Here is a 27,959-nt window from a genome sequence, read left to right on the forward strand (position 1 = left end):
CAATAATACATGATAATTCAATAATTTATAATTAATCAATAATACATGATAATTCAATAATTTATAATTAATCAATAATACATGATAATTCAATAATTTATAATTAATCAATAATACATGATAATTCAATAATTTATAATTAATCAATAATACATAATTAATCAATAATACGCAATTAACCAATAATACATAATTAATCAATAACACATAATTAACCAATAATACATAATTAATCAATGATACATAATTAATCAATAATACAATAGAAACTTATGCAATAAATGTACACTTGCTCTTTGCAGATATTGTAAATTTTGCAGTACATTAACAACGTTAATAATAAATATTTTTTAAAAAATACTTATTGTTAATAATAATTTTGTTAAAATACTAATTGTTAATGAATACATTAACAACAGGCATTTTTTTAATAAAAGAAATCTAATTTTTAAAGATAAATTCTATATGTATTTTGGTAGGCTTAAACAAAATTTTACAGGATAAATGATTAAAAAGGAATGTGTTTTTAATAATTTGATAATTCAAAGTAGAAAGATGTTGTAAATAGTTATGCAATAAATGCACACTTGTTCTTTGCAGGTATTGTAAATTTTGGAATACCTTAACAACATTAATAATAAATATTTTTTAAAAAATACTTATTGTTTATAATAATTTTGTTAAAATACTAATTGTTAATGAATACATTAACAACAAGAATTTTTTTAATAAAAGAAATCTAATTTTTAAAGATAAATTCTATATGTATTTTGGTAGGCTTAAACAAAATTTTACGGGATAAATGATTAAAAAGGAATGTGTTTTTAATAATTTGATAATTCAAAATAGAAAAATGTTGTAAATAGTTAAGAAAATTTAAAATTTAATAGAAAATAATAGCAATAAATCTTCTATTAATTAATAAAAATGATAGATGGCTATAAGGACTGTGCTAAAGATAATTTTCGTTAAGAAGAGGGACATTCTTAGATTAGCTAAGTTGCGGTAGAAATCTTAAGCTACCTTTTTTACATTTAATATTTATATTTAGAGTTAGTCCTTCCTTACATTTATATTACATGGACTTATGTTAAAATTACCAATTGTTAATGAATACATTGACAATAAGTATTTTTTTAAAAATTAAAGAAATCTTAGTATTTTTAAAGGTAAATTGTATGTGTATTTTGGTGGATTTAAACAAAATTTTAGTGGATAAATGGTTAGCGAGAAATGTGTTTTTAATAATATGTTAATTCCAAAATAGGAAAATCTCGTAAATAGTTAAGAAAATTTAAAGTTTAATCGGAAATTATAACAATAAATCTTCGATTAATTTATTAATATAATTTTCGTTTAGTACTAAAATAATTTTCGTTAATAAGAGGAAAATTGTTAGATTGGCTAATTTGTCGTAAAAATCTTAAGCTATATTTTTTTTGCATTTACAGTTAATCTTTCTTTACGTTTATATTGCAAATACTTATTTAAAAATATTAAGATAAATCTTTTTGTGGTGTAAACCATAACACCATAAAACTCTACTCTTAAAAAAAAATCATGCTCTTAACAAATATTTCATTTTCAACATTTCATTTGACAATTGTGTAAGCTATGCATTACATAAATGTAGCTCACACAACTGTATTCATTCAAAAAACAATCTTCGGAGCTAAGATAATTGAATAACATATTATTAAGTGATATTATATCATCACTTCATCTTCAATTTCAATCCATTCAGCGTGAGAAAAAAAATCATTTCGTAGAAAAAAAAAGCATCTCACTGGGATGCAAAACGTGTAAATGGATACAAGTAAAAAACAGTACAGTATAGATATTGTAATTTTTATAAATTCTGAAATATTTGTCCTGTAGACTCTTATTCAGTCTCATTCTATTCTATGTAAAAAAAAAGTAAATAAATAAAAAAAAAATGTGTGGGAAACAATATCTCAGTTGTCTAGATTTTAGAGTTTCAGTTTCTTCTCCTTTTGTCCCTCATTCACAGAAAGGGCAAAATGGAGAACAAAACTCATCTCGAAGAAGGAGGAAAACTGCAAATAATCACATTGGACTTTGACAAAAAAATTTTATTAAACATATTTTTCATACTTTTCTCATTATTTTGTATTAGTTTAGGTCAAAATAAGTGATTAATATTACATAGAACATTTTAATAGTTTATGGTAATGAAATACAACATGGAACAGCGATGTCTTTTTTTTGGCGTTAAATTACGTCTTTTTCTGCTTTTCACGGCTCATTTCCTTGCAATATTTTTTTTCTTTCAGATTTGCACTTATTTCAATTGGGTATAATATTAAAAAAACACAACTACTTCCACTTAGTTGGAATAGCATTTACCATGACGCAATGCTAAATTCTATGCCACTATCCACATAAATTCCACTATCCACATAAATCAATTATTAATCAAAAATCGAATATCAATTACTTTTCTTTATAATGCAATAAAATCTGGCGAGCAGCTATTTAAACGATCAAACACTTCGTTTGTTTATTTGTGGCTTGAAGTTAGGCTCGCAGAAAATGCCGTTCATGGGTTAAATTTAGTAGGAATAACACAACCTGTGACGTAGGCTATAGTATACCCAATTATTTAGATTCAAAAGGAACAGCTGTTTATCATTGAAATTTCCTTAATTTACAAAATCGATTTATGATTAATTTTTGAATATGAAAAAACAAAAAAAAAAATTCAAACAACTTATTTATTTATTTTACTTATTTATTTTTCTGGATTGCATATTTTAGTACAAATATAATTCCGATAATCTAATATATTTTTAGTAACTATTAAACTGTTTTTTATAATTAAAAAATACCAAAATATATTTTTGCTTGTTATTAGAGCGCCAGAAAAAAAAATTTAAAAGGGACACCGGTGTCTTATCTACGTCAAAGAGTTGACTGAGAACTTTCCCTTAATCATTACCTCTAAAAAATTTCTTCAAATCATTTCCTAAATATTTTTTTTATTCGTAAGAAAGTTAAATTTGGTTTATTTATATGATGATTTTTTTACATGCAAGAAATTTAAAAGATAGGGGTCGGGGGAGGGGGGTTGAATATGACGTCTATAGGACGTCCAGTCAGTTTCCATACCTTGGTAATAAAGGTCCAGATTCTCCATTAGGTAAAAAATTTTCTCCGTGCGTCATGAGCTCGTAGTGTACTCTGCAGTAGACTAGGTTGTCCCTGAGACCAAAGTAGTCGCCTTGGGTCAGCGCTGTATTGCACCAGGCACAAGTGAAGCAGTGTAGGTGGTACACTAGGTCCCTTGCTCGCATCACCAGCTCGTTGGCAAATATTCCCCTTTGACAGCGAGCACATCTCTTTACAGCAAACAGTCTGAAACATATTTAAGAAGTATATTAGTAAAAAGTATGAACGAAACGGTTGAATAGTTCCTGTAAAATTAAATTAAAAATATACGACTTCCTTAAAATTCTATTTCTCAGCAATTTTTGTCTAACTTTGTATTTTGCCTTATAAAATTACATTCTTTTAAATGGTGTAAAAATTTTTATATCTTCCAATTCAAAAACTGTTCAATTTTTATTGAATGAAGTAATAAAAAATTATAAATAATTATTAAAAATTACTTTCTGCAGGGAATAATCTTTGTATATATAGATATTATAACTGCGTGAGAAATGTTTTAGATTAGCTTAAAAATCTTACGAAGTACAGCGAAGTACGCAAAAAGTGAAATTAACATTAAGGTGTCCAAACGTTGGACAGCTCTCCTGACCAAGCTATTGGGACCATAATTCGTAGATTGTGGTTACCCAATCGAATACAATATAATGTAATGAAAAATGGTACAGGTATAGGAAGTGCAATGGAATTTAAAAAATGTATAATTATGTAATTGTATAAATTGTTTATAGTAACTATGGTGACTGTTCTGCAATAGCTCAAAAGTGCAATTACAGCAATGTAATTTGGCGCATTAAAAATGTCATTTTTTATTAGTAAATTTCGAAATTTTAATTTAGTTGAAAGCTATTGCAATTTTAGATGCATTTTTCACGACTTTTTAATCAATTTTTTCTTAAATTTATAAGTATATAGCCGTTCTTGAGAAATTTTATTTATTTCTCGAGAGATTTTTATTTTGCAAACTCGTGTTTGAGTTTATGTTGAGTTTGAGTTGAAGGAGAATTTATAGGGAATTTTTTTTTTAAAATTATAGAAAGCCTATTTTAAGACAAACAAAAGTCGTATTCAGTATTGAATTGTTATAATAGAAGTTTCTTTAACGAGTAAAATTACCTTTTTCTCCTTCATTTCTCTTTATAGAGTCATAAAAGTCCTAAGTTTAACTATTCTTCATAGTACAATGAATTATTTTTAAAATCCAAGTAATTAGTTATTTTGTTGCGATTAACATATTAACAAAATGTTTTTTACATAAAATTGTAATAATTATCGATTTTATAAACAAAAAATTGCCTGATTTTATTAAAAATATGGAATTTTATGAAAAACAATGATTAACACGAAGCAATCATGGGAGTAGGTTAGCGTAGTGTGCAGGGTGAAGAACCCATGAGTGATTTTAAAACAGTACCAAATTTTCTACCATTTTTCATTTTAAATTTGTATTCTGTTTCTCATTTATTTATTTTGTTCCATTATTTACTCTCTTATTTTTGCAATTACGTAAAAACTTTTCCTATTCACCTTGAAAAATTGTATATTGTTTTAAAAAACGAAAGATAAAAACAAAATTTATGTTCGAAAGGGAAAAATGTTTAGCAATTCAACTAGTGCTTTTTTGCAAAAATACTCCAAAACAGTTAGTTGGAATCAAAATAATTCTGACTCTAAATGCTTTGAATAATAAATTGTTTGAGAATTATCCGAAAAAATCTTTCACATTTTTGCATCTTATTAAGCTTTTTTTTAATGCCAAGTGTTGCTTCGTCTAAACTACAGGATTTTGATTTATTGTATTAAATTGCTTTTTCGATTTCACTTGAAAAGTCTTTTTTTTCAAACTAGCTTATTGCAACACTGCTTTCCAAGTAAATATCTAAACTACAATGATTTTAACATTTAATTGTTAATAAGCATATATTTTTGCTATTCTTTGTGTTTATTAATTTTAAAATTTAATTATAGGACTTTTTTTCCGGTTTGTTCATTTACAAAATGCCATGGAAAAGTTGTTCCAGGAAATTAAATGAACACGAGTATTTTTATGAAAAACATCAAGAAATTTTCTTTTAAAAAATTAAAATATTCATGACATTTTTGACCAAAATAAAAAAAGGTTTTCATTTCAAAATATTAAGACAGGAAAAGATTTAGATAATCAAAAACTTTTAAATGTCAATTTACTTGGATGAATTACAAGAAGCTAGATTGTTGTATTTTTAAATATTTTTTTATAATTTTAAATGTGAAACATGGTCTCTTCTGAGAAAGTATCATTTTTTAATGTATAGAAAAACTTCTTTTAATATCTATTAATGCTAATTATGCATATTTAGAGAACACAAATCACTTACGGACAATTGTCTAGTACCGAAATTTGTCACTTAGCACTTTTTTAGAAGGAAAATATCTTTCTTACAATTTGGAAACAGGGTGTTTCACGAAATGTTAACTTTTGGACTATAGTTCAAAATCTATCAGTTTGTTCCAGATGTTGCTTTTTTAAGCTTGTAGTCCTTAAAAACGAGTTAAAAATATTATTTTCCCAACTTATTTAGGCTTAAGTTTCTGAGAATATATTCTCAACAGAATATATTCTCAATATTTCTGAGATTATATTCTCTTCTACAAATTGCAAACTTCCGTCGCAGCGTTTATGTGACGTGTTAAACATAACGTTTTTAGCTTGTACATTTCAATAAAAAATAAACTAAAAATGTCATTTAAAAAAATGTAGCTTTAGGAGAAAAAATTAAAATTTCCATACTTAAATTAGGCAAGATCAAATATTCGTTTAGTGCAAAAAAAAAAAAAAAAAAAATATCTGTTCCCCAGTGTTATCACTTTTTTCGATAAAAAAGAAGTAAAAATGAAATGTTCCTTCTATCACTTTTTTAAAAATCTTTCCCAGAAAAAAGCAGCTTTGTAATATGATATATTATTTAGAACTTGTGAGAAAGAGTTCTAAATAATATATATTCTAATAATTCTAATTATTATTCTAATAATTCTAAATAATATATATTCGTCAGACACGTATGATCAGACATGATGGAGGATAATATACGACACGTTTGAATGGTTTTATTTATTTATTTATTGACATTCCATATTTTTTACGCTTGAACTGATCAATAGAACAGAAATCAATTTACAGTATTTTTTGTTTTATGGTTAAAATATAGCAAAATACTTGAGTCTTAAATATATAGATCCTGATTGATAGTATTTTTAACATAGGGCTGTAACATGTGCAACAGACAAAACACTAAATATTTTTAGATGTGAGTTATTTTAAATATTAAAAGTTTAGTTTCGAAAATTTTTTTTTAGATGAGAATCTAAGTAAAATTTTAAAAAATGCATAAATTGCATGAAAGTATAAAAATAAGAATCTGAATAAAATGTTCTGTAAATTGCTATAAACAAGTTGATAATCGAATTGAAAAAAAAAAAAAAAATACAAATTTCTCTCCCACAGAATGACCACCCCCCCCTAAAAAAAGGAAGGAAAAAAAAGAGGAATAAAAATTTTAAAATATAAATATATACATGGTTTTAAGAACTGCCCTCAAATTTCCCCCTGCCCTCTTTTAAAACTCTAGGTTCTGGAGTACCAGTTTTCGAATATTCTCCGAAGTTTGTCTGTCCGTCCAAACATGAGAGTACCTGAATCCACGAGTGTTTTGGCGAACTTTTGGAACCACTCTATCTTTCCCTACCCTCGCCTATCCTCTCCAAAAAAGGAAAAACAGGAACACGTTTATACATTTCAATACAGTACCTCTGGAGAGGGCACGTTGATATTTTTATCAAACTGTTTTTCTTTAAAAACCGTCGTAAAATTCGAGTGTTTTAAAGGGGGAGGGGTGTCAATTGGCTCAGCTACCCTCTTGTAACATGCACACTGTTCTTTGGCATGAGGGGGGCTTAGATATTCGTGTTATTACCATGGAAACAGAGACGCTTCAAAACGCGCGCGTGGTTTTTAAGAATATTGATTTGTAGTCCTGTATGCGAAATCACCCGAACTTTTAGAAAACTTCACGTCTTTTTGCTGTCTCCCCCCGCCCCTACCTGTCTTCCTACCAGCTAAAAATTTTCTTTTTGAAAGATAAAAGTCGTTCTTTTTCGATTTTTGCTGGAACTGAAGTGAAGTAAAAGGGTAAAAAGAACGCTTATAAAAAGAAGATAAAAACTACACGTGTGAGAAAATAAAAGACGCATCGAGTTTTGTAGCAGAAGAGAAAATACACAAATTTCTTTCATCTTTTTCTCAGGTATCTTAACTGCGTAAAAGTAGGTAATTAAAATTCGTCACATAAAAGGAAATAATTTAACGCAGACGATGTTTTTTCATGCACCTTTTTCCTCAGTTTTGTTGTTACTCGTTTCTTCACTTCACTTCTTCAAAGCACTTCAGACATTTTGTTTAGCATTAATTAAACCTTTTTACTCGTTCTTTTCGTTTCTGTTCTAATATACTTCATTTATTTATTTTTTATCGTTGATTTCTATTGTTTGAAATTTGAGTTAGTTTGATCGTTGAAGTTCGTAAAATGTTTTTTGGACTGCCGAAATCGAAGTTTTTCGGTAAATATTTTTATGAGGTTTCTAACGGTTTCAACGAGCTCAAGAACATTCTTGAAGTTAACGGAAAACTCATCGCGTTCGATAAAATTGCCACAAAGATGATAAAAAAAGGTACTCAACAACATTTTTAACTTTAATGTTTTAAAAACCATTCAACAAAAGAATGAAAGATTTTAATTCAGTAAATTATAACATTTAAGGCGGCTTGATATTTAGTTAGTGACTTAATGAAGTGTGATCATATTTATGAAAAAAAAAAGGTAATACTTGAAATTGCAATATTTTAAAAGTATGTATTTAAATTTACTGCAGGTTGTAAAGTTTGTCTCTTTGCCAAAATTTCAGAGAAGTATAATAATAAATTCAAGAATTTAACTCTAACCTGCCCCTAAAATTAAAACTCACACATAGTCCATAATATTCTATACAAAAATTTCTAAAACAAATTTCTTCAAAATGACATAATTAAAGAAAGGTTTACATCAAATTAAAAAAAATTGCTTTATAAATTGTTTTAAAAATAACCCATTTTCTGTTGAGTTCTTTAGTTGAACCAAGGACAAAGTCAATTTTCTGACTAAGCAATAAAATATTATTAGAAAGTTTTATTAGAATGACATCACGCGTTTAAAAGTCATAAAATGTTTATTGCGGAATTTTTCTACACTATTTTGAAATATTTTGGAATTACAAATGTTTTTTTCGTGTCAAAGCAAAATGTTTGTATATCTTTTGTATTTCAACTTTACATACCATGAGATTTCAAAAGTTCGTGCCTGCTCTTGTGAATTGCACGAAAATAAATAAATAAATAAAAGAGCAGTTGTGCTTTTGATAAAATTGACAAGGACTGTGACCAACAAGAAATATTAGAGAATTTCTCTGAGCAACTCTCTTAACTTAGTGTGGTAATCCAACGCGATATTTTAATCATTCATATGATTGACTCAATGGACATAGAAGAAATTAGAGAACTAAAAACAACCCTCCTAACCTAACCTTGTCAATTACTAACCTAACCTTGTCAGTTACGCTTTTTTAATACTCTGTTCTTGGCAGCAAAATAATATGAATTGGTGGTACAAATAAAAACAGTACATATGATTTACTTTTGAAAAAAAGTATTCCATTTGATATCAAATTCATTATTTCAAAATTTAAAAAAGTGTTCATTGCTTTTTTTTATCAATATAAACTTTATTGAACTATTTATTGATATTATAGTTGTATTCATTACTGTGTACTCCATTGTATTCTAAAATGTATTTAAAGTGAACTAGATCTAGATCAAAGTTGCGTTTCGGGATTCATGATAACATCTTCAAATTTTAAATCAACAAACAATCAAAAGAATCAACTATTTCAAGGTACCAATAGAATTGAATCGATTTCTTAATAGTAGAACTGAAGCAAATTTCATGAATTTATTTCCAAAAAATCAATAGTAACTAGATTCGTAGAAATTTTAGGAAAGTTCAAGAGCTCCGAAATCTCTTGCTTGTTTCCTCAAAATTCAATATCTTTGATTCCAATTACAATTAAATCACACACTGAATAGAACTGAACCAAGTGTTTTCAGTCTAGCTACTAAAGACTAATAGTAACAATTTTAAGAGAAGTTAATACAAAAGAGTTGAATGCAAAAATATATTAGATTCGTAGTAATTAAAAAAAAAAATTCTAATTAGACTTGAACCAATTCCTTGACTCTACTACAAGTCCAATTGCATCTTTATCTACTAAACAACACCATTATTTATCGAACTGTTTCTTGAAATTGTAATCAATTACTGTGATATCTATTACTGTTTACTTTATTGTATTCTAAAATACATTAGAAGTGAGCTAGATCAAATCTTCGTTTCGGGAGTTATGATAACATCTTCAAATCTTAAATCATCACCCAATCAAAAGAACCAATTCGGTTGAAGAGACCGAAATCTTTTGCTTGTTCTACTCGTTCGAAATTCTACCTCGTTGATTCCACCCTGATGATTTAAACCCTCTTTCGAACGCTTTGCTTCATTACCTTCTGTAAAGCTTCTTCTTCATCTTCTGGAGTCAAGATTCAAACCTAGGTGCTTGAACACTCTCTTCTTGCTAGAACGTGGTCTAGTGGACGCGTCAAATACACATATTTCTTGGTTATAAAATGGTAATTTCGATCAATCCATGACTTGGGCGAGAAAAGAAAAATTTATTTTGTTGCTTTTGTTTTACAAATTAACATATTGTGTGAAGGTTTGAAGTTTCTAAGCTATGATTAGTAAAATTTTCTTGAAACATAGAAATTATTGTATGTATAGGTTTTACCGAGTATTCCTTAATGTCAGTCCTTAATATGTATTTTTTGAATCTTTGTTAAAAATAAAATATAAAAAGGTAATACACTAGGGGATGAAAATGAACCCTTTTACAAATGAACATATTATGCGGAGGTTTGAAGTTTTTAAGCTATGATTAGTTAAATTTTTTTGAAACATAGAAATTAATGTATGTATAGGCTTTACCGAGTGTTCCGTAGAGTGTGTCCTTAATATGAATTTTTTTAATCCTTGTCAAAAATTAAAAATTTAAAAGTAACACATTAGGGGACGGAAATTAATCCTTTGGCGCACTTGAGATATCAGTGTTCCTTTTATATATATATATATATATTTTAGTTCCTCTAATTACAAGCAAGAATAAATTTTGGTATTTGTGAACTACAAAAAGGAGTTACAAAGAAAATCTGTTAGATTATCGGAATTATATTTGTACTAAAACAAAAAATCAGGCAAAGTTGCTTGAAAATTTCTTTTTCATGCGTATTCAAAAATGTATCTAATTGATTTCGTAAATTAAAAAAAATTTAAATGATAAATGATGAATGATCAATGATGATGCAGTTATTTAGATGTTTTTCTTAGATCTAAATAACTGCAAATAAGTGTAAATTTAAAATATTATTGTTTGGAAGTGGAACGTGTTGGGTAGATTTTACCTTTAGCGCAGAAAACGCAGATGCCGGTATTTTATACCGTATTTCATAGCTGTTTGCAGCACAAACCGATATTATGATGCAAATCAAGTGGGAACCGCATACTGTATTTCATACCCATAAATTATTAAAATGCTAAATATAATATTTTTCACATAATTTGACTCAACTTAATACAAAATGGAGAAAAAAGGAAGAAAAATATGTTTAGCAAATATTCTGCGTCAAAGGGTTAATAGCTAAGGGAAGAAAAAATAAAACAATATAGAAATCTTTCAAATCACTACTGAGGAAAGTGGCAAATATAATGCTAACAATTGTTTGCGTGAGCAAGGTCGAGGATCACACTGTTTTAGTTTTAACCTATAAACTTATGTTAGCTTAGATTAAAAGAATCAAAAGTTTGCAAGCTTAATTTGCAAGCATGTCACAATCTAAATTTTCTGTGATGACACTTCATTTCTTATGTTCTTAATCTATTTTATATAAGCTCATTTTTTAGATTTATTTTCTCGCATTAGTTTAATTTTGCATACGTTCTTTTTACACGAATTTATTTTTAAAAGTGGAAAGACTTCGGGGAATGTAAAGACAAGTCACATTTTTAAATAATTCCTCAGTAAAGGGTTTTGGTAAATAAATAAATAAAAACTCCACTATTTCTATGCAGACAATAATATGCCTCTGTGTATTTTGCTGTTATCTAGTGGAAATTCTAGAAACTTTCGAAGTGCATACCTGAGAATACTGATATGATATAATAATGTTATTCAAAAGAAGTTATATTACTTTAAGTCCTTTGATATTTTTCAAAAGAATTTAAGGAATAATTAAATAATACAAACTTTTTTAACTATTATTTGGATCTTCAAATAATTATAATGCACCAAGAAAAAAATGAAAAAACTCGCCACCCTGAATAACTTTTGATTTAATGATTGGATTTCACGTTCTAGGACTTAATCTTAGTGGCTCGAAAGGGTGACTTCAAATTAGCTAATTAATAAGTGCAGGCGATATTTTAAGTTACGATATCAGTTAAAGTTGCATATTTTAAATTAATAAAAGCTTTTATTTTGATTAAATTCAATTTTTTTAAAGTGTTCAATACCTGTTTTTCAAAGAAAGCTTAAGTAAATAAAAAATTAAAAAATAAATAAATGAATTTCCAGATATTAAAGGATCAATCTAAACAAAAATCTATAACAATCTTTCAATTGATGGATATTTCAAATAATTACAATCTGTCGCGTAGAATAGTGACATGTGTAATTAAAAAACCACTACTTTTGGGATTGTTTTGATTAAGTAACATTTCAATTTTAGATACGTTGCATTCAAAGTCAAAACTGGGCTGCATAATGAAAAATTAAATTTCAATTTTGATTTACGGAAATATCAGAGTGAATTAAATCTATAATCAAGCTGGTTTAAGTCGACGATTCTTGCTCATAATGGAAATACTATGATTAGATGAAAAACTATTTAGGGTGATGTTTCTTTTCTTTTCCAAGATACCAGTGAGCAAAAAAAAAAAATTTTTTTTTTTAAAAATTAAATAATAATAATAAATAAATAAATGACTGACTACTGTGAATAAGTTTTCATCTAATGATTCACATTCTGAACTATTAAGTTGTAATGCGACTTTATAGTCTAGAACGTAAAAGTCTAGAACAGTGGTTACCAACTGGCGGCCCGCGGGCCACATCCGGCCCGCGAAGCCCTTTTTTGTGACCCGCGAACTAAAATATATTAGTTGTCATTTATTGCTGACAATTTTCGTAAAAAAAACTATATGGGTTTAAAGTACTTTTCTTAGTTAAAAAAAAAACTAATTTCTTCGTTTCTGTAAAATTTAACATACCAACGGTGCAAAAAAATTTATTTCTCAGGTAAAAATCTATTTCTTATTTTAATTTGTAATTCAATATTTTTGTTTTGTACAACTTGGTAAAAGACTGACAGTAATATTTAATGTTCCTTCAAACATAAAAGAGTCCTACATAAAATATTTATAAAGTTGCGGCCCGCCATTTCACTGGTGTTTTTAATTGCGGCCCCGGCCTCACGTAAGTTGGAAACCCCTGGTCTAGAACGTATGCGTAAATACTTTTTAAAATTCGATTTTACAGGAACTATTTGACAGATTTCACTCATATGAGAATGACATGCAAAATTACACTTTTTAAAATGATGCAAAAAATTTTATACCTTACTATTAAAATTTTTTTTGACTATTATTAAATAAAATAATGCTAAAAGTTATTTAATAAAAGTTATGTTTTGCTTGGAATTATCGTTGGATAAATGAATTTCATAACGTCGCGCAAAAATTTATAATTCACTTCAAATGTTCTCGAGCTATGTTGAAAATACCAAAAAGTAACGTTAGGGGGTTTAAACTGACCCAACTATTGGAACCATATTTTCCAGATGGCCGGCCAGGTGGCCGAGTGGTTAGCGTGCCTGACTGCGAAGCCAATGGCTGCAGGTACGAATCCCGCTCTGTGCATGGATGTTTCTCTCTCTCTGCGTGTTGTCTTCTGATGTGTGAATCTATGAATGTGGCCCATCCTATGAACGGGTATTTGTGGTAGTGTGGCGTGGGTAATGTTGCTCGCCTCCTTGACTATGGTTCATAGGTGCCCACTGGGTAACGATAAATGAGCAACACTTCCGGCATCTTCTAAGGCGAAGAACGAAAGTTCAGTGCCAGCCGTTATTAAAAAAAGAAAAATAATAATAAAAAAAATATTTTCCAGATTGAGGGTTAAAAATCTGAATACGTAGAAAAAAAAGTATATTTAATTAGAGAAAGTATGTTTTTGTTACTGATTTCGAATTTTAAAATATCGTCTGTATTAATTTTTTATCATATTTAAGGTCACCTCCGAAAAGCATTAAGATTGAGTCTTAGAACTTGAAGATCATTAGATCAAAAGTTATTCAGGGTAGACCATTTCTTCCTTATTTTCGTGCACTGATTATATAAATAAATGTTTCGAATTATATTTTAATATAAGGTTTAAGCAAACAGGATTATAAAAACATTATTTTGTTCAATATACATCATATATTTTTAGCCAATTCCACCAACACTATAAAATACTATAACAATGACCGCCAATTTATCACGAAAGGGGTCAAGTAAATCCCTTGAGGCATCGGAAACTACTGTACCAGTTTCATGAATGAAAATCATGGATTTACAACCACTACAGAGAATGTTTGGGTGATAGCCTGGGGTGCCAAGTGACACTCTTCCGTCCTCCCGCGTTGCGTGATAAAACAGGTGCGCCTCTAGGCGAATCGCCCTTTCGAACGCTTCACGCCCTGGACGTCAAGTGGTTTTAGAAACTTCCGCTCTCCTCCATATCTAAGTAGGGGGTGAAATGGTATGTTCTCCTTGATGATGCTGTAATCTTGCTGAACAATCCCTTATGTTCATATAGGGATTGAAAATTTTATTCATTTTGCTTGTGGAATGTGGTGCTTAGAGCTTACTTTGAGTTAAAAACAAAATTAACTATATTTTGTTCTTTAATTTTGATTCGATACATTATAAAATTGTTTTGTGAAAATCGAAAAATCGATTGCAATTGTCCGAGGAAAATTTTTTTCCGAGCGTAATTATGGTGAATGATAGTATTTATTGACGTCATTATTTTAATGTTGAAAAATAAATGAATGACATGTTAATTTCCTTAATTGTAGTAATATTTTAATTTATTTTATTCTTTGTATTATATTTATTAAAGTGACTCATGATTGATTCTATCTACTGATGTGTTGATAGTAGAAACGTGATTTTTTTTTAGTAGAAAATAAATAAATAAATAATATTAAGCTAGGTAAAACGTAATCGGTAAAAAAAAATTCCGGATCAAATTACGATAAAAATTAATGGCACTCAGTGTGCCAGTAATTTTTATCGTAAAATTTTATGTCTAAAAAAAAATCTGCTATACTGTAATTTTTATTGTAATAATCACTGTAACTAAAAAATATTACTGTAACAATTACTGTATAAAATTTTGCTGTAAAAATGGATTTTAGGGTAAAATGGATTTTAAGAATGCTGCACTCAGGGTTCTAATACTTTTTGCGGTAATATGATCCGGAATTTTTACAGTGTGCAGAAACGTTGTTGTTGTTTCAGCTAAGATCCTGTTTTCACTTTAACGATTGCCTAGTTATTAATATTTTATTTTATAACCGTCGTTGAACAGCCGACCCAATTGTGTTTTTATGACTGTTTTAATGTTCAACTCTGTAGCCTTGTAATTTTGAAACATTTCAGAAGAAACCTCTTGGATCAGTACCCCAGAGGTATGATTTGTTATGGGAACAGGGAGGACTTTGTGACTCGGCAGATTTAGCGCGCATCTGTCACCATTTACTACACGGGGAGTCTTCGGTCGGCGGGGATCGAACTCACGACCTCTTGGACATGGGCCCAGTGACCTATCATCCAGTCTATCCCTATCCTAGTCAATAATATACAATAATCTAGGTAGAGCCGTGATGGCTCAGACCATAGAGCATTCGCCTTCTAATGAGGTGAATCGGGTACGATTCCCAGCGATGGCTGGTCAATAATAATCCGCATCCAGCTTGCACTGACCACAGTGCTGTCGTGAAATATCCTCAGTAGTAGACGGATCATGGGTTAAACTCTTATTGCCATCAGACTAACAGTGGAAAGTTTTCGTGGTCTTCCGCTCCATTTAACGCAAATGCAGGTTAGTTCCATCTAAAAGTCTTCCACGAAGGCAAATTTCTCCCAATACTTGATCCAGGAGTTTCCTTGAATTCTGAATTGGGCTCAAAATTACGAGGCTACGGAGTTGAATATTAATAGTCATAAACCCAAAAAAAATTGGGTTGACTGATCAACGGCGGTTACAAATAAAATAAGATGATCTATGTAGTTTGCAGATTGCCTAAGTAATTTTTTAACACTCGGACCACCCTAGTTGTCCAGCCCATTCGTTAGATAGTCTGCAGAATATCTGATTTCTACACTTTATAACATATATATCTTATTAGATTAGGAAACAGATGTATCTTAGTAACATAAATATCTCAGTAAAGGAAGAAAAAATTCTGTTAAAAATTACCGCATTGTATGCTGATGACGTATATGTTAAAGAGAATTTTAATTCTGGTGTTAAAAACCAAAATATACAGCCTTTAAATTATACAGTCTATAATTCATTTAGAAAATTCTATTTCATTATTATATATTCACTATTTCATTCATATGGTAACTGTTTATCGGAAATTCTGATTTTCAAAATTATAGTTCTTAGTACCAAACATTTAGTAAGAAATGCAAAATCGAAAAATAAATTAAACCAAATAAATGGTGTTTATGCCATTCTCTAAGGTATTATGTTAAAATTACCAAATTTTATCACATATTTTTAAACCTTATTTTATTGGTAATTTTATCAAAATCATGACCAAAGCATTTCAGTAAAAATTACAGAGCTTTTTGGTGTTCTTATAAAACCAAAAACATGGTTTCATTTACCATATTTTTGTAGTTTTGACCATACTTTTTTCTTCTCACTGTATTAAAATACTACATCTCAACTCTCAACATTAAGAATCAGATGTATCACTATTAAAAAAAATACTGATATAACACGTATATCTCAGTATTAAGATATCATATATATCTCAGTATTAAGAAACAGCTATATCTCAGTATTTAGATAACAAATATATCACAGTATTAAGGAAAATTTCAACAGTTTACAAATTTTTTTAACAGAGCTTAACTTCTTTTAACATATATATTTTAATAAGTGACATATGAGTAAAAGTATTGAGAAGTACATTGAACCAATCAAATAAATTACTCATAAAATTAGAAAAAAAAAATTTTTTTTTTGTAATGATTTAATATATTTTTTTTATGTAATAAACGTTTTTCTCTATTTTCTCCATAAAAGGAAAACAACCATTATTAAAAAATCAAAATCGTATGTTTTTCAGAAAGAAAAAAAAAGGGAAAAGAAAAAAATGCGAAAAGAAGCAAAGATTTAAGCAAAAAAAAAAAAATGATGCCAAACTAAGTTTTCCGCTTGTTTTGTTAGTGAAGATCCCATCATCAGTCAAAGAAATATACATCCTAAGCTTAAATTAATAACTATTCTAATGTAAAAATCAATTTATTTAATGAACACATCAACTAAAAATATTATTCATAAAAAAGTGCCAAAATTGAACGGTTGAAGAATAAAGTAAGATATGATAAACAGTTTGTTCTCGAAAGATTAACCATGCGTGATATTTGCGAGAACGAAAATTCGTTCTGGTAACTCCTCTTGACACACCTTTTATTCCTTTATCGAGTTGTCAAAAAGAAAAATAGAAGGTAACAAAGGATACTAAGAGAAGAAGAAAAAATTCAAAACACGTTTTTTTATAGTTTAGTTGTCGTGTCCATACAATTTATTTACAATGTTCAGACTACTGTTTTGGCTTTAGATCTTTCGTTTGAGGCTATCTTACATCCGTTGCCATCGGCGAATTCGAAATTTCATTCAGAAGATGTTGATGAAAAAAAAAGTACGAGAGAACTTCCTTTCTCGTAAAATCGTCTGCGTGACTAGAGTCATCAATCGAGCGAAAGGTGAGAATCTTAGCAGGTAAAAGCTACTTGTTGTGATTGGAATATTTAATAAAAAAAATTACTTATCGAAACACCGGAACTCATCGAGTTGAGAAGTTCGTCGTACTACATATTGTTGGGTAAAACGTATCCTTTAGATTCGAATAAAATGAATTCGTTATTTAGATGATAACTAATTCAATTTAAAGTTTCGAAGTAATGATAAATAAATTAATGTCATGTACCTAAATTACTTCAGATCTTATAGTATTTCGATTAAAGAATCGGAGAATTTTCCAGAAGTCAATCAAAGTACTATGGGAAGATTTTAAAGAAAAAAAAATTTAGAACGGGCATTATTTAATAGAAATGTTTATTTTGTTAATTTTTTCAGGCTTTTCGTAGTTTATTCATGATTGTAGAAGAGATGTTATAGATTTTGTTCAGAAAACGATTGTTAATTTACCTGTTTTAAAAAAAGGAAGCAAACGATATTTAATTGTTAGCATTATAATAAGAGCACGTCGTTGAAAAGACTGATATTTCTTTACATAAATGATGAAAAACTTTTCAAATTGCTTTGCTTGATAAATATTATTCTATCATGTTTGTTTTTAAAAAGAATATACTTTGATGAGAATTCTGATCAATACTAAATTCGTAAAAAAAATTGTGTCATATTAACTTTTAACGAGTGACTCAAGCAGCTAACAAAATTTGATGTTCTCCTTTTTAAAAGAAATTGTTTGCTTCCATTGTTTACTTATAAAATGGTAAGTAAAATTTCATTTTAATAGAAATTTAATTCTATTTCTATGTTAGCAATCGACTAAAAATGTTTTAAGAACCTCTTTGTACTTAAGCATCTTTATAATTATGCATTATTACAGTGTTCTGGTATTTTTAATGTCAATAAAAATTCTTTAATGACTATTCTTGGATTATGAAGATATTTACTGAAAAATAGTTTGAAGTTTTGATACTAAAAAATATTTTCTTATAAGCCTCATCTTTTTATTTTTTATTTTTTAAATTTTTTTTTAATAGTTGCATTATAACTGATTTTTCTTTTAAAATTAATAAACATTACATAGTATTATGAAAGTCAACGAATATTACATTTAAAAGATAGATTAAGTACTTCAAAAAAGTCATTTAAAATAAAATAAATAAATATATAAACCATAAAATGAAAATAATATGAAAGTCGTTATATCATGAGTACAAAGAAATACCGTAAATATTGACTCACGACTAAAAAAATACAAAACTAATTGTGACAAAACAGTATGCAATAATCTCTTTAGGCTACCAAAGAAGTTAAGTAATCCATATTTTATAAAATCTTTGTTCAAAGATCATAGTAGGGGGAAAATGAGCACTACACCCTACTTTTAGTGTTGATGACTTCTCTTACTATAGTGCTATGAGATGAGCGCTTCTCCTTAGTTCGGATTAATGACCTCTCGTCTATAGGATGAGCACTATCTTCTTCAGTGTGAATGAGAGTTCAACCCCACTGATAAGCTCTTAGGGGGATAACGTAGCATGGCCCTTTACCTAGCATTGTCTAAACAAGTGGTTTGGACTAAACAAGTGCTTCTTAAGAATTCACAACTAGGGTATATTTTATTTTGTATTCTTATAACCGTCATTGAACGGCAAACCCGATTTCGGCCTTACGGCTACGAATATTTAATTCAGTAGCCTTGTAATTTTGAAATTAATCCAGAAGACAAGGGAACTCCTGGATTACGTATTGGAGGAAATGTTGCCTTCGTGGAGAACTTTTTAATGGAACTAACCCACGTTTGCGTTACATGGAGAGGAAAACCACGAAAACCCCACACGGTTGACCTGATGGCAAGGGGGCTCTAACCTATGATCCCTCTACCACTGAGGATATTTTACTTCAGCACTGAGGTCGATGCAAGGCGGATGCATATAGACCAGCCATTGCTGGGATTCGAACCAGGTTCACCTTATTGGAAGGCGAACACTCCATCACCTGAGCCACCATTGCTCCTGGGAGTATTGTTGAAAAATTTGACGTTAACTTTTTAATAATAATAGAAAGTGTCCTCTGTTATGTTAACCATGTATATGCTCTTACCAGCGCATGATTTAGACTAAATAAATGCTTCTTAAAAATTTTTTAGTATTTATTTCTGCACATCTATGGGTATTTTTGTAAAATTTGGCGTTTATTTTGTAGTCTGAAACAAGTTTCAACAGAATTTGTCGTTGGAAAAAGTTACAAAAAACTCGCTAAGTGTCATCCTTTATTTATATATATATATATATATGCTCTTAACGTAGCATTGTTTAGACTAAAAATTGATTCTTAAAAATTTTGAGATCATATTTTTTGACTTATACTGATATTTTTGTGAGAATTGAAGCTCAGTTTTTAATCTTATTCAATTTTCAAATGAGTTCCTTATTGCAAAACATTATACAAAAATTCGCATATTTCCCTTTACGTCAATTATACATATGCTCTTAACACATCATTGTTTGGACTAAACAAATCCTTTTTAAAACTTTTGATTACATATTTCTTGGCACATATGGGTATTTTTGGAAAAATTGATGGTAATTTGGAACAAGTTTCAAATGATTTCCTCATTGCTGAAAATTATAAGAAATTCCCAAAATGTCCTCCTTTATTTTTATATCTATGCTCATAACGTATCATTGTTTGGAATAAAAATTGTCTCTTAAAAACTTTGAGAACTTATTTCTTGACACATATGGGTATTTTTGAAAAACAGTGATACCCACTTAATAATCTGAAATAAGTTTAAATTATTTCCTGATTGCATAAAATTAAAAATAAATTCGCCAATTGTTTTTTATTACCTTAGTTATACATATATAATCTTAACCCGAGTAAAAAAATGCTTTTTAAAAATATTGAGTACTTATTCCTTGAAACATATTAGTATTTTCGAAAAAATGACGTTCACTTTGTAATTTGAAATAAGTTTCAAATGAATTCCTCATTGTAAAAAACTATTAAAAATTCACAAAGTGCCCTCCATAATGTTAACTGTATATATGTTTTCAATGTAGCATGGTTCGGACTGATCAAAAGATTCTTAAAAGTTTAGAATATTTATTTCTTCAAATCTGTGGGGATTTTGGAAAAATTTGACGTTTACTTTGCAATCTGAAACAAGTTTCAGATGAAATCCTCATTGCAAAATATTATAAAAAATTCTCAATTTATCCTTCATTATGTTAACTATATTAATCCACTTAACGTAGATATTTTGAGTATTTATTTCTTCACATCTATGTGTATTTTTTAAATATTTGACATATACTTTTTATCTGAAACAAGTTTTAAATGAATTTCTCATTGAAAAAATTATAAAAAATTCGCAAAGTGTCCTCCATTATGTTATCGATAAATATGTTCATAATATGAGGAAACAAATCCCTCTTAAAAATTTTGAGTACTTATTTCTTGAAACATATTGGTATATTTTTGATAAAAATGACGCTTACTTTGAAATCAGAAACAAGTTTCAAATGAATTACTAAACGCAAAAAATTATAAAAAATTCACAAAGTGTCCTCCATAGTTATGTCAACTATATATATGCTCTTAACGTGGCATGGTTTTGATGGCATGGTGGCATAGTCAAGAAAGAGTCTAATGTTTAAAAAGTACCCATAGATGTGAAGAAATAAATACCCAAAATTTTTAAGAAGCATTTGTTTATTCAAAACCATGTTACGTGAAGTGCATATATAGATAGTTAAAAAAAGGGAGGAAATTTTGCGAATTTTTTATAATTTTGGTGATGAGTATCAGTTATTTTAAAACTTTTTTCAGGTGGAAAAGTGAGCGTCAACTTTTTTGAAAACATCCATTGATGTGAAGAAATATATACCCAAAATTTTTAGGGCGCAATTTTCTGTTCAAACAGTGCTACGTTAAGAGCATGCATATAATTAGCATAATGGATAACTAATGTGTAAAGAAATTTGTTTAATTAATTAGTATGTTAATTAATTGTTGTTTAATTAATTAGTCAAAATATTTAGTATTTTTTACATTATTTAAAGTTATATAACAAGTTATTAGTAAATATTAACAATGAAAAAATTTACTTGGAAAGAAAATATTAATTTATACATTATTATTTGTACATTTTTGCGAATGAAACAGCAGTCAAAGTGACTTCCTTTAGGCAACCTAGTGTTAACTGAGTAAGCGTAACTTTTTTCAAAAATACCCATAGTTGTGAAGAAATAAGTAGGGGAGAGTGGGGTCAATTGTAACATTTTTTACTTAACTATTTTTAACTAAATAAAAATCCAATATATTATTAGTATTAATTGACAGACGAGTGAAGTAGACTATCCCCTACAAGAAAAAAAATTATATTAGTTATTAACAATTTTTGACAGTCGTGCACTTGTTACAATTGTCCCCACTTACGGGGTCAATTGTAACAGTTCATAAATTCAACTAAAACATAGTTAATTATAAATATTATCATAGTTGCGATAATATTTTCTTATTGATCAAAATAGTAGTGATATTTAAGGAGTGAAAATAATAATTAGCAGAGACCTAAAGGGTTAAACTTTAAACTTTAGGGGGTCAAAAATTTTAATTTATGCTGTGAAAGGTGACAAATAAAATAATGCGCATGCAACATAATATAAATGATATAGGAAACTATTGGTGGTTCTTAAAGAGTTAAGTAATGGTCTGTAAACATAAGATTATTTATTTTCAGCTGTTACAATCGTCCCTTTACTTATTGTTACAATTGTCCCCAAGACGCCATTTCAGCTTCATTTGTTAAAAACAATGCTAGTTAATTAGCAAAACTAATCTTTTTTTTATTGAAATGTTAATTAAGGTGTCCACTTACATATTCGGTTACTAATTTTTATTTGTTTAAACAAAATTACTTTGTTACAATATAATATTCTAATACCAAAAAAAGTACTTACGTAGCGTGAAAATATCTTTTGTGATGTAACTCTTTCAAAAGTGCATAAAAATGGTTGCCAGCAGGGGTGTACATGTAGATTTATTAAGTATACCTTGTGCGCCACCTAGGAACCAAATCTAGAACCCGACACTCGAAATTTTTGCTCTGTTACAATCGTACCCTGTTACAATTGACCCCACTCTCCCCTACTATACATTTTTAAGAAGCATTTGTTTAGTTCAAACCAAGAGCTTATCAGTTCAGTTGAATTCTCATCCATACTGAGAAAGTGGGGTGTAGCAATCTTCCTATAGATGAAATGTCATCAATCTGGAGTGGGGGGGAATTTTCATCCCATAGTACTATGTAAAATTAACGTAATGAAGGAAAATTCGTGAATATTTTTCTTTTTTTAATATTTTGCAATGAGGAAATAACTTTAAACTTGTTTCCGATTATAAAGTGAGCGACAAATGTTTCAAAAATATCCATAGTCGTGAAGAAATAAATACTCAAAGTTTTTAAGAAGCATATGTTTAGTCCAAACTATGATACGATAAAAGCATTAATATGGTTAACGTAATGAAGGATATATTCCAAATTTTTATAATTTTTTTGCAATGAGAAAATCATTTAAGAGTTGTTCCAGGTTATAAAGTGAGCGTCAATTTTTCCAAAAATACCCATATGTGTCAAGAAAGAAGTAATCAAAAGTTTTAAGAAAAAAATTGTTTCCTCCAAACAATGATGTGTCAGTTTAGAGCATATGCATAATTGACAAAAAGGAGGACAATTTGCGAACTTTTATATTCTTTTGCAATGAGAAACTCTTTTGAAACTTGATTAAGATTAACAAATGACCACTTCTTTCAGAAATACCCGTTTATATAAAAAGTATGAACTCAAAATTTTTAAGAACCAATTTTTAGTCCAAACAAAGCTACGTTAAGAGCACATATATAAAAATAAAGGGGGACACTTTGCGAATTTTTTGTAACTTTCTCCAATGAGAAAATCATTTGAAACTTGTTCCAGATTACTAAGTAAGCGTCAAAGTTTTCAAAAACACCCATAGACGTGAAGAAATAAACACTAAAATGTTTTTAAGAAGCATTTGTTTAGTCTAAACCATGCGACGTTATGAGCATAAGTCAACATAATGGAGAGCACTTTGTGAATTTTTTAATAATTTTTTGCAGTGAGAATTACATTTAAAACTTATTTCAAATTACAAAGTGAGTGCTAGTTTTTTCAAAAATACCAATATGCTTCCAAAAATAAGTGCTAAAAATTTTAAAGAAGGATTTGTTTAATTACGTTAAGAGCATATATGTATAATTAGCGTAATGAAGGACAATTTACGGAATTGTTTTAATTTTTTGCAGATTATAAAGTGAAGGTCAATTCTTTTCAAAAATACCCACATGTGTCAAGAAATACGTACTCAAACTTTTTAAGAAGCATTTGTTTAGTAACCATGCGACGTTAAGAGCATATATATGGTTAACATATTGGAGGACACGTTGCTAATTTTTTATAATTATTTGCAATGAAGAGTTCATTTCATACTTGATTCGGATTAAAAAGTTAGCGTCAATTTTTTCAAACATGCCTCTAGTTGTGAAGAAGTAAACAACCAAAATTTTTTAAGAAGCATTTGTTTTGTCCAATCCGTGCTACGTAAAGGCCATGCTATATCATCCCTACTAAGAGCTTATCAGTAGAGTTGAACTCTCATTCATACTGAGGAAGTGGGGTGTAATGCTCATTTCCCCCCTACTGATCACACAACTATCAAAGATAAAAATTTCTGGGGTTATGAATCTTTCTTCATTCGAAAGGAATTTAGAATGTAGAAAATTTCATGCACGGTAACATCAATATAAATTGTGGTTAAAAATTTTTTTTTGAGGAGAGAGAGATGAAACCAAAATTTATGTCACTACATTTGAACGCGCAGTTCAAATTGAACGTTATATAGAGTGATAAAATAACATAAAATTTGTGGAACAGCAAGCAAAAGTCCGCGTATCGGTCGTTATAATGCTATAATGGATAAATCTCTGTTATCGGTGATCTTACTAGGAACCGTACACTGTATTTAAACGTGGAGTCGTTCGTTAGCGCAGAGTGCAGCTTTATTAAATTAATAGAACAAGGCTTAGGTGAAATATTTTATAAGAGTCTTAAATATTTACTAATATTGTAATTTCTAAATTTGCCTTCTTTACTATGTGAGTACTTGAAAGTTTATTATTTCAAAGAGGAAAAAATTATAACTAGATCTGACAAATCTCTATTGAGGAAAGCGGACGGATAACGCTAAAACCTATTTGATTGTCTGAGAAAACAGAGAAGAGTTTGAAGCCAATATTACTATTGATCTGAAAGTAGATACCTGAGTAACAGATCAATCATCTAAACAGAAAAATCTTCTAGAGCTTTGTCAACTGACTTTTATGTGTAATTTTCCCATTAGAATGAAAATTCATATAAAATATGTATTTCACATTAGTTCCATTCCAGCAAAAATATATCTGAGTTTTGAAAAACCATGATTCCAATATTATAATTTGCTAAAATTTTAATATTTTATAACTATAGATGGTTTTTATCTCAGAATTATTTGAAGAATTAATAAAAAGAAATTATTAAATAAGAAATTGGATATGACGTGGAAACTATAAGCTGGTTTTACCTGATTAAAAACTTCATTATCTTTAAACATATACAACTATGAAATAACAGTCAGCATGTTTCAAGCGCTTCAAAAATAGGCACTCATTTTTAAGACTTCAAGTCTTAAAAATAGGCGAACTGTATGTCTAGTCTTGAAAATGAGAAATTACTAAAAAGCAAAATTTATGGGGAATTAATTCGTTTAGGAAAGTTAAAATTCACTAAACATTTTTATGATGCCAATGATACTTAATGAACTTTGGTAATAGGTGCTACATGAAATAAAAAATTTTGGTAGTAGCACTACTGGTATTATGGTAATTAGTGCAGTTTTAATAGGCACAAATATACTAATGTAGGTACAAAGTGTTGTTTCAGTATGTTTGATACCTACTGAAACTGAATCAAAGCTGTAAAGTTTTAATACAGATACTGTGGAAAGAGGTTTGTTTACAACCCTCGCTCCTCCAAACCGGAGCATAGTTTGTCTAAAGTAAAAACTCCCCAAGCTATTCGTCTGAACCCGTGGCGGTGACTATGGTAACGAGGTATAACTATTTCAAGTAGGGGTGTGGGGTCATTGTTTAGGGCAGATTTTGGTTCGGGTCGGCGAGAGAGAGGGAATCTTTTTCTTCGGTCTACTGTGTTAGTTCGAGAGTAAAGAGAACCTACCCTCCCTGAAATGTGCTATTCTTGCTTCCATAGCAGAAGACGGTCTCAAACTTTATGGCGAGGGGAGTTCTTATCATAGAAAAATTATAAATTGCTTGATTGTGGTAAATCTTGACTTTTTTCGCCCCCCCCCTTGGGTTTTCAGTTAGTATGTATGAAGACTACGGGTGAAGAACGATTGATATCCATAAAAGCTGATTCAGAGAACAAGCGATTTTGTGCGCAGAAATGAAGGGTTTTTCAACCATACAGACCATCTTCAATGTGTAATAACTCTCGAATAGAACAGATTTCTGATCTGATTGTCAAAGCATAGTAATTCCCAGAATTCAACAAATGGTTCAATCGTCTTTTTTTTTTTTTTTTTTTTTTTTTTTTTTTTTTTTTGAAAAATGGACTTAGGAATTAAGCTGTTCATGCCCCTTGGTCTCCATACATAAAAACAGGTATATTTTTTATTGAAAACCTAAAAATATAAAAAATATTTATCTTTATCTTATTTTATTCATTTATTTATTTAAGAAACACATTATGCTTATTTTTTTAATACTATTTAAAATATTATATACTTCATCTAGACAAGATTTCAATTAAAATATAAATCAACCAACAAATAAGTAAACTTCAAAGATTAGTTACGAAATCTTGTTCATAAAACTCGTAAACAAAAATGTTTATAACTTTTTTTCTCTTAGAATATCAGTTTCTTGGTAAATGGATTTAAAAACATTAACTTTTATTCCGATACTTAAGCTCTGTTAGAAGAAATCAATACATTCTACAAACATTTTGGTAACATATTGAGTTTACTTTTAGAAATTATTAAAGTAAATTTATCGAGAAAACCATAAACGCAACGGTGATTTTTCAAAAAAATTATTTATTCACGTGACCTAATCTGTGATGCGTGAATAATATATAATATATTTTCACGCATTTACAATTTCGGCTACAATACACACACGGGGAAAATAATCCAGTTTGTGTTATGAATCGAATTTCGCTGACGGCACGATTTTATTTACAATTTTTTTAAAAATTTTTTTCCAAGGGAAGAAAATTCTTAATTAAGAATCTAATGAAATATTTTGCTATCATGTGGTTTGTCGACAACAGTTTTAATAATAACATAACATTTCAGAATGTGCCAAGTCATTCATGCAAAAACTATCATTTAAAATATAAATGCGTAGAATTCAGATATTTTTATTACTAGGGTCTTTTAAACTTGTTCGATTAATCAACCAAAAGTTACAGAAAATTTTAAGTGTTAGCTATTTTTTCCCCTTTAGTATCCTACAAAACTCTCATTCGAAAGTACCTCACAAATAATTTTTTTTTTCATTTATAGATTGATTTTATTATTCGGTAATACAGAGTGATTGGAAAATTTTTTTCGAAAGTGGCCTGGCACTTTTGTTTACATATTGTAGAGATTGTACATTTAGATTTATTTTATTACATTGGTGAATAAAGTATTTCAATTAGAATTCATTAAGAAATGATTTTAATCAAAAGTAAGATATGATTTATAAAATATTCATGAAATGCTTAAAATTAAAATTTTAATATTAAATATCCCGTAAAAACGTTCATAAAGTAAATGATTAAATTAAAATTTGTTTTAATTAGCTAATCAATTAATAGTATTATTTTAAAATATCAAATTATGCGGAAATGACAAAAATTAAACTCAAGTTTTTAACTGCTTGTGGAGCAAAAAACTTTAGTAAGACAATTTAGTCAAAAAATATCCAAAAGAATTGGGATCATCGAATGCATGTCCACATTTGAAGCTATTTGACTCCTATTTGCATTAAAAATTAAATTGCGCTTGATTAAAATCTATGTTGTTTTTAAGTATATAATTATTCTAGTGGTTTATATTATTTTCAAACATAAGTGGGACAATTTTTATTCCACCCCCCCTGATTCGATTGTATAATGCAAAGATAAATATTAATGAATAGCTTAAGATAAAGCTTATTGCGATTAACATAATTTCTAATTACTTATACTATTGAAAGTTTAAAAAAAATGACTATTATAAATTAAAGCATATAAATAAGTTTAATTAGAAGCACTATATGAATTTACGATAACTAACTAACATAAGACGATAAGTTCAGATAAATTTACGATAACTAATAACTAAATAACATAGAATAAAATAACTTAAAAAACATTTGGTTATGTTTAATAAGACATTCAAAACAGCTTAATTGAAGAAAGTTATTAAAAAAGTTGCTTTATATATATATAT

The 27,959-nt window shown here is 28.6% G+C and overlaps 1 protein-coding gene across 1 annotated transcript in view; it reads right to left on the reverse strand.

Moving 5' to 3' along the window:
* The window catches only part of LOC107455294 (LIM/homeobox protein Lhx9-like), an 82,593-nt gene that overhangs the window by 7,483 nt on the left and 47,151 nt on the right, over positions 1–27,959 (reverse strand). Inside the window, exons 2-3 of the mRNA XM_071181859.1 lie at positions 3,130–3,375; positions 1,644–1,672 (exon numbers count right to left, since the gene is read on the reverse strand). Coding sequence (XP_071037960.1) covers positions 1,644–1,672; positions 3,130–3,375 — 275 coding nt within the window. The remainder of the gene's footprint in view (positions 1–1,643; positions 1,673–3,129; positions 3,376–27,959) is intronic.

This window comes from Parasteatoda tepidariorum, chromosome 6 (genome assembly GCF_043381705.1).
Source record: "Parasteatoda tepidariorum isolate YZ-2023 chromosome 6, CAS_Ptep_4.0, whole genome shotgun sequence".
NCBI classification, from domain to species: domain Eukaryota; kingdom Metazoa; phylum Arthropoda; class Arachnida; order Araneae; family Theridiidae; genus Parasteatoda; species Parasteatoda tepidariorum.